Below are 9,082 nucleotides of genomic sequence, written 5' to 3' on the forward strand. Positions count from 1 at the left end.
TCACCCTACAGACACTGCCCTCCTCTGCTGAGTAACTCCTTACATTTTTTATTAACCCCCAAGCCTTTGTCTCTTTTAATCTATTTAATTGAAATTGTCCTGTAATTCCAGTGCTTCCTCTATTGCTGCGTCAATTTTCCCCTGCAGTCTGCGGGGAATTTTGAGTGCCTTAACTGAATCCTTGCATTTCCTATGCTGTAAACAAAAATCAAACCTTGATTAATCAATTTCATCACAATGAAAATCATTACCATCTATTGTATTGTATTCATTAAGATTTGCTCCATTCTCATTAAGAAGGCTTTCACAATTCTGTCTGATAAGGCTGTGCAAAGGCTAAAAATAAACTTTCTACTCGTGATATTTTTCAAAGTTTTTTGATTTGTATATCATCCAGCTATCAAAATGAAAAAGTTTTCTCAGGAAAACATTTTTTTCTGATCATTACTTTTTGAGATATGAGCGCCTAAAGTTTAAATTTTTGGGACAGAACATCTCAAATTCGGTAAGAGATAAATCCATGAGACTTAGAGGATAGATTCTTCATGTTATTGTTGATCTAGTAAAACAAACATTTTCTGAAAATATCAATTTTTAAGATAGTTATTCAATTTACTAAAAATAACTCAACTAAAAGTTATTTTTGGTAAATTGAATAACTTTTCCAAAAATTGATATTTTCAGAAAATTTTTGTTTTACTAGATCAACAATACCATGAAGAATCCATCCTCTAAATCTCATGGATTTATATCGTACCGAATTTGAAATGTTCTGTCCCAAAAATTCAAACTTCAGTCGCTCTTATCTCAAAAAGTAATGATCTGATAAAAATGTTTTTCTGAGAAAGCTTTTCCATTTTGATAGCTTGATGATATACAAATCGAAAAACTTTGAAAAATATCACAAGTAGAAAGTTTATTTTTAGCCTTTGCACTGCCTTAAACCCTTGCAACACGGGTGCGAATCGCATTGGCGACGGCAGCGATTCCAACCATTTTCCCTCTGCCGTCACCGTCATGTGGTTTGCAACAGTGTGCGCAATGTTTCTTTCAAGTATGTATTGTAAGCATATTTGTGATTTCTTGTTTGAGTCAAGAATGTGAAACAAGTAAAATTTCCCCAAATAGTCGAATACCGTATATGAACAGTTTTATAATAAGATGGAAAATAAATATTGAGGGAGAATTAGGGTTAAGTCGAGGTCAAGTCGTGGCCAGTCGGTCAGTGGTCAAGGTCGAAGGTCAAGATTGTACCAGAGCTTTCATTTTCCACTTGAAACAGTTTTGGAGTTTGAAGACTTGAAACTGCAATTTAGCTACAAATAAAATCCTGCTCTAATTAATCAATCACATTGTAGGCCTAATGATGCTGAACCTCCAATGTTGGACCAAGTTTCAATAATTCTAAATTAATTAATTATCCACCTACTCAATACATTGTTAACATTTTCCAGATAGGCTGGTAACTGAGACGAATGTAATCGAAATCCCCCAAGATCCAGAATATGGGAAGATAACGGACAGACGAAAGTTTATGCCAATGAGGTATTGTAAATGTTGGGGTCTTCTTATCCTTTCTTTATTTATATTATTAAAATTTTAAATGATTTTGCAAAACAAAAGGGTTTAAGTAATAAAAATGTTGGGGACTTGTAATCCTTTCTTATTTATTAATATTATTACACCATCCATTGATGCATTGAGCTAAGACAAGTCGTGTTATGCACGACTTCAGTAATATATTTTATTTCTATAAATAGGGCTGAAATTCTATTACATTGAACCAATAAAAATAATTTTATGATACCATGAATTGATAACAATGAAAAACTATTATTTAAACTTTCGTCAAGTGAGGTTTGCAATCTCCCTGTCTGTCCATCAAGCATAGTCAATCATAATAATTAAATTATAAATTGAATTTAGAAATTTAAATTAGTAAAAAATTATCATTATCATCATAATCACATAAATTAATGGATGAATTTAAAATAGGATAAATTTATGAGGTTATATAGTGTACCTGTGTAATAAGCAGAAGTAATTTAATTTTGAGTATGGATTGAATAAACAATTAAAATGAAATGAATTGATGTTTGTCACTCACCCTACAGACACTGCCCTCCTCTGCTGAGTAGCTCCTTACATTTTTTATTAACCCCCAAGCCTTTGTCTCTTTTAATGGAAATTGTCCTGTAATTCCAATGCTTCCTCTATTGCTGCGTCAATTTTCCCCTGCAGTCTGCGGGGAATTTTGAGTGCCTTAACTGAATCCTTGCATTTCCTATGCTGTAAACAAAAATCAAACCTTGATTAATCAATTTCATCACAATGAAAATCATTACCATCTATTGTATTGTATTCATTAAGATTTGCTCCATTCTCATTAAGAAGGCTTTCACAATTCTGTCTGATAAGGCTGTGCAAAGGCTAAAAATAAACTTTCTACTCGTGATATTTTTCAAAGTTTTTTGATTTGTATATCATCCAGCTATCAAAATGAAAAAGTTTTCTCAGGAAAACATTTTTTTCTGATCATTACTTTTTGAGATATGAGCGCCTAAAGTTTAAATTTTTGGGACAGAACATCTCAAATTCGGTAAGAGATAAATCCATGTGATTTAGAGGATGGATTCTTCATGTTATTGTTGATCTAGTAAAACAAACATTTTCTGAAAATATCAATTTTTAAGATAGTTATTCAATTTACTAAAAATAACTCAACTAAAAGTTATTTTTGGTAAATTGAATAACTTTTCCAAAAATTGATATTTTCAGAAAATTTTTGTTTTACTAGATCAACAATACCATGAAGAATCCATCCTCTAAATCTCATGGATTTATATCGTACCGAATTTGAAATGTTCTGTCCCAAAAATTCAAACTTCAGTCGCTCTTATCTCAAAAAGTAATGATCTGATAAAAATGTTTTTCTGAGAAAGCTTTTCCATTTTGATAGCTTGATGATATACAAATCGAAAAACTTTGAAAAATATCACAAGTAGAAAGTTTATTTTTAGCCTTTGCACTGCCTTAAACCCTTGCAACACGGGTGCGAATCGCATTGGCGACGGCAGCGATTCCAACCATTTTCCCTCTGCCGTCACCGTCATGTGGTTTGCAACAGTGTGCGCAATGTTTCTTTCAAGTATGTATTGTAAGCATATTTGTGATTTCTTGTTTGAGTCAAGAATGTGAAACAAGTGAAAATATTATACTATGGCTCTATCCCGCAGCTTTTACACAGACATTAATGTTGAAAAAACAAATTTGAAAAAATCAAGTGGCACTTGATGCTGCTGAGTTATCTCTAGTCAGATTCAAGTTATAAAGTGAGCATCTGATCAGCATTGGTCTGTAAGCAGACTAAGCATAGCTCTATCCATTTCCAACTCCACACAGTTGTCAAACTGTTTCTAGACTATGTACAAATATAAACTACCAAAAATTACTTCATCTCAATAATGAAAATGTATCATCAAAAAATTTAGATAAATATATCTTCTTGGTGGAATTAATGTAATCCAGATAGAAATGATCGTTATTGAAAATAATCAACAGTTAATATCTTGTCCGATTTACCGGGATGACTTGAATTACAACCATTTACTATAGAAGGTGATGAAAAGTGGCAACAATGATTTCCTTTCATTTCCACTGTCTTTATAACATGAATCTCACTATAGCTGTTCCATTACAATCTATCTCATTCAATTCTATTCTAATTGTATATAATAATAACTCAATATGTATTATACAGTGTTTTCATCAAGTATCGCACATTCAAATAAACGTGTCTGTAAAAAGTGGGAGTTTTATATTTTTTCAATGCTGTTTTCAATCACGAGCTGCTTATTATTAAATCACTTTTTTGCTTTTAATAAGAACGACTAGCAGGCAGATTTTTTCAATAAATTAATTTATTCACTTGTTTGCTAGTCGTTCTTTTTAAAAGCAAAAAGTGTTTTACATTATTGTTGTGTAGCTACTGCAAGATAGCATCACTATATATGTATAAAACAAATGAACATTCATTTAATATGTACAGGTTACAACATACAACATATCTGCACTATTGTTTTCTGTCCAGTAATGTAGGCCTAATTATGTCATTTTGCCAAGAGCAACTAGTGTTCCTTCTTGAACATTATTCTATCAGTATTCAATGCCTCAAGATCTTTTTCTCCGGTGGGGTTGATAATAATAATTATAAGTATTAATAATACATATCAGTATATATATTATTAAAAGTTTCAACAAAATTTGATAACATAAGTTCAAAATGTCTGTCATGTTCATTAAAACGTCCGAGTTGACCCCAAGGGAAAAAATCTATAGGCATTGGATACTGGTGGAAAACTGTTCAGAAAGGAATACTCCTTGCTCTTGGCAAAACCACATGCTTACATTATCCTACTCAAAACAATATGTACTGAAGACCTGCTGTAACATGCAAATGTTTTTACATTGCGATTTTATACATAAATATTTTATACATATCTTTCGGTAGCCACACAAGTAATTTAAAAGCACCACTGTTCACAAACTTGTTTATTTGAATGTGGGCGACTCAATGAAGGCACTGTATTATCATAAAATGAATATAATAGCTTGATAATTTAATTATTGTAATAATATTAAAAATTAATATTTCATGATATTGTAATAATCAAGTACTGCCTTATTGTAATTTCTGTAATATTTACTAGGAAACAGTTGGTTAAACTTACGTTTAGGACCCACTCCCTAAGGGTGTTCCTGAGACCCTCAGGGGTGGGATTTCCCGGGCGCTCGAATGGGGCCAAATAAGTGGCCCCCACCCATGACCGCCGCCCGTCGGCCAACCATTCGACGTAGAATTGCCGCCTAAGGACACCATTAGCAGTCACTGAAAATAAACATAAAAAATACTTGAACATCTTTTGTTGGTTATGAAAACAAACCTCTTGAGAATATGAATAACATAATATACTAATGGCCAAGTTCTTAAACCCGTTTAATAGTCATAATCTTGCAAAAGACAGTATAATACAATATTTTGTTTGGCTGGAAATCAATTCGATTTAAATGCATATTACATTAAGAAAAAATATCAGAATATCAAGTTTTTTTTTGGTCCTGCAAAATTATTTCTTTAATTTGTGAATATTTCCTATTTTAGTGATGATAATGTGAAATATTTCTTCTAAGTTTGGTTTGAAGCATCTAAATTTAAAAATGTACTTTATAAAAATAATTAAGGACTGAAAATTTTGTGAATTGAACAACTACAAGACTTAACCTATTTGGGACTATAAGTAAACTTATCTAAATTTGGGAGAGAAATAGCACAAGGTTACCTTATTTTTCTCTCCCTATCATTTTGATGATGTACTTATTGTATGAATCAATAAAGAACATAGAGCTAGAGTGTTTTATGCAGTGTTTTATGCATTCAAATAGGAACAGATTGGTACTCAAACAAGCCTCTCATGGTTCATTTGTATTTTGTAATTATTGTACAATATGAAATGGATGACTATCCAGAGTATTGTTCAAGTAGATCATTTTGATAACTTACTTTTCTGCTTGAAGTAAAGGCCGTCCTCATCCACCGCCACCATTGCCGGCCAATAGGGCTGTTTCCCCAGCCGGCCCCACAACAGATTTCCAACAACTGAAATTTTCAGAAATGAATTACCGAGTTTTCAGTACATTTTTGATCATTTCCAAAAAAGGTCAAACACCTGCTACAGTTAACAAATTGAATTATTAGCCTACATCATAGAGAAACAATAGCGTAAGTAGATATCCCATGGTATAGGGAATTTATGTCGCAACTTTTACTGTTATCTCAAGCCGACTACTGTCGATTATTGTCAATTTTTACTGTTTTGTTGGGGTGATAGTGTATGAATGGCACAATTTGAGAGACTACCAGCGTCACACAGCTGCATAGGAAAGAACTATGTGAACTATCGGCTTGGGATATCTACTTACGCTATTGTTTCTCTATGCCTACACTCTTTATACTGAATGCTACCAAGTTTCATAAATTATGTAAGCTTTAATTTGTTATATGACAGTCAAGTCCTTAAGATACATAGTTTTCGAGTTTTATGCGAGAAACCAAAAAAATGGTACTTTTAAACCACCCCACCCCCTTAGCACAGGGGGTAGGGGTGGGGACTTTTGATATGTTTACCTCCTTATTACCCTAAAGAGAACTGCGGGGTCAAAAATTGTCTTCCAAACATTTCCCTCTACACCCTTTTTTGAGCATTCATTGCCTGGACTAGTAGTAAATCAATCAGATTAATTTCAAAATTGTAGGTGACTTTTTTGAACTTGGAATTATGTGTAAATTGAATCATGAACTCTTTATGAATATTCCATGAATACTTACTATTAGCGGGGGGTGGTGGTGGGAGAACTGGAGGTTCACGATCAACCATCTCTGCTAGTCTCCTCATTGGTTGCCTTCTCTCTGGTCTCTGTCTCTGGCGTTCCTGATGCTGCAGTTCAAGTCTCTGCAGCTCTTGTTCTGCTCTTTCATTTTCCAAACTAAAAATAAAAACAAAAGTATGAGAGCAGGAGCAGGAAAATACTTGAAACACCTGGTTGCACAAAAATCTGTTAACTTTTAATCCCAATTAAATGCCACAAGAACTAATCAGAGAAGCCCTGTTTTCTCAAGAAACCTTCTCTGATTGGTTCTCTTGGAAAATAATCATGATTAAGATTTAACAGGCTTTTGTGCAACCGGGCCAAAAATTGAATAATACAAAATGAAACCAACGAGATTTAGTCCAGTCAATATAGACATAAAAAAGGGGTGTGCTTGTAATATATATTGTAGTTCTGATTTTTTAATATTATTATTTGATACATGAGAGAAGTCCAGAACCAATTTCTTCATGCAAAATTTCCCTGTGCTAGATACAGAGAGGCCCAAAAACCTCGTATTTTTTGTTCATTTTCCAGTTTTCAGCTATTTCCGCCAAATCCAGTAATTGGACAGAAAAATTTGCTATAGCCTTTTTTTAGATTAAAAAGCTATGATTTTTCAAAAATGAGTAAAATTTGAAGAAAAAAATCAATTTTGATGAATTTTAGTTTTTGATCAACAATATCTCCCGATTGTTACCATTTTTGTTAATGGAATAATTATTATAATTTCAATAATTAAAAAAAAACTTTATTTAATTTTTGATACAAAGTTGATGTATGATAAGAGCCCAATCAATTCTTTTTCCATTGTAAATAATTACTGTTATTAGTACTTTGAATATCAGCATGAAACTATAAGACTAAATTCAACCTATTTGTGCTTTGAACATACCCTTGCGGAGCATGGGTTACCTACTAGTAGAGAATTATAATGTATCAATTTTATTTGAATAGTTAATATTGATTGATACTTACTTTAGCTGTCTGATCCTCTCCGATCTTCTTACGCCTAGTGGAGGCGCATCACCAATGCGCCTCCTCTTTGGACGAGGGGCATTAGCTGCTTCCTCATCGAATCGCCTCTTTGCCATCTAGAAACAAACCAACAGAAACGTATTAAACATAAAGCAGTAATGAAGGACTATATTTTTACAAATGGAAATAAATTAGAAATTGCATTTGTTCAAATGCTAATTAATGAATAATTATTATTAAACAAAAATCCCAATAAAATGCTGTAAATCTGACAATCTCTGGATAGCAGCGCTCTTTTTATGCAAGCCATAGCAGGCAGCCAGTCTACAGATGAATATAAATTGGAAATTGAATATGTTCAAATGCTAATTAATGAATAATTATTACACGAAAATCCCAATTAAATGCTGTAAATCTTTGATTTACATTTCTAATTTGTTTCCATCTGTAGACTGGCTGCCTGCTATGGCTTCCTATAAAATGAGCGCTGCTATCCAGAGATCATCAGTTTGGTGCAAGGGTGAGTGTTCCTGACTAGCAATTAGGAGGTACCGGGTTTGATTCCCGGGCTGGCAAATAATAGTAGTGCTCATCGAATTTCCATCTAGCTGTTAACCCTGTTGTCAATATTTGCAGTAGCAGATGTCTTCGGGGTGACTTACAGCCTTTTAAAATTCAAATTCAAATTAGAATTGCATATAATATAATATACTTTTCATTAACTGAATACTGAGCAGATGAGCATCGAATTTCCATCTAGCTGTTAACCCTGTTGTCAATATTTGCAGTAGCAGATGTCTTCGGGGTGATTTACAGCCTTTTAAAATTCAAATTCAAATTACATATAATATAATATACTTTTCATTAAACTGAATACTGAGCAGATGAGCATATTATAAGTAATGCGTACAGGTAAAAGAATAGTGAAGCTACAAGGAAGCTTCAAGCTCGAGAGTTGAAAAAAATGCACGTAGTGGAATGACAAGCAGCAGAGTTGCACTTAGTCAAGTGTTACTAGAGCCCAGCAACATGGGACCATCGTCGCCGAATCGACTCCAGGCGCCCTGAAGGACCTGGGTTCCGAGCGCCACACGCTACCTCCACGAACACCACTAGGAGGCCAATCGTCCCCAAGAGGGTGCTCACCCAGCTGTTCCAAACTAGAGCGGCCGGCTGACACCACATTGAGAGCAGTAAATCCTACTCCCCAGCCTACTGAGTTTAGCCAGACCAGGGCGACCCTGGGAATTCTAGTAAAGGGCTAAGAGCTCCTTTATTTGGCAAATGCCAATTTTGGAAATTGGCTTTTCAATGAATCAATATCCTTGTAAATACTATTATTTCTTCATTCATCTATGAAATGTGTTCAACAAATTTCGCTCACTCTCATTTATTATTAGTAATTTTATAATGCTCACTCACACTAATTTATTATGGTTTTTATGCTTACCTATTAATAGTCGCAGTTCATCTAGAGGTTTCTATTTTTTTAATGCGTTTCACTCCTTCTTTGTGAACACTTATAACTTTATAAGAAATATTAGGCAAATATTTATTGACCAAAACTTTTGATAGAATATTTCCAAACAGAATGTCTTTCAGTCTTAACATTGACAAGCTTTTTCTGTCACTTGGAGGAAGCAATTTCAACCAGCTTGGTAAATTACAAACCACTCTC

General features: G+C 33.5%; 1 protein-coding gene across 2 annotated transcripts; it reads right to left on the bottom strand.

The window, feature by feature from the left end:
* Positions 1-1,372: 1,372 nt before the first annotated feature.
* Positions 1,373-9,082, bottom strand: LOC111051990 (histone-lysine N-methyltransferase NSD3-like). 2 transcript variants are annotated; one of them, XM_039445083.1, is made up of 6 exons: positions 8,855-9,082; positions 7,405-7,520; positions 6,386-6,543; positions 5,561-5,656; positions 4,731-4,888; positions 1,373-2,289 (listed from the first exon to the last, which is right to left on the bottom strand). In XM_039445083.1, exons 2-6 carry the CDS (start codon positions 7,518-7,520, stop codon positions 2,179-2,181), a joined length of 639 nt encoding a protein of 212 aa, XP_039301017.1. In that variant the 5' UTR covers positions 8,855-9,082; the 3' UTR covers positions 1,373-2,178. The 2 variants fall into 2 exon arrangements, with proteins under 2 accessions (XP_039301017.1, XP_039301018.1); XM_039445084.1 differs by lacking the exon at positions 8,855-9,082 and having other exon boundaries at positions 7,405-7,835.

The sequence above is a fragment of the Nilaparvata lugens genome, unplaced genomic scaffold, assembly GCF_014356525.2.
Source record: "Nilaparvata lugens isolate BPH unplaced genomic scaffold, ASM1435652v1 scaffold6126, whole genome shotgun sequence".
Lineage (NCBI taxonomy): Eukaryota > Metazoa > Arthropoda > Insecta > Hemiptera > Delphacidae > Nilaparvata > Nilaparvata lugens.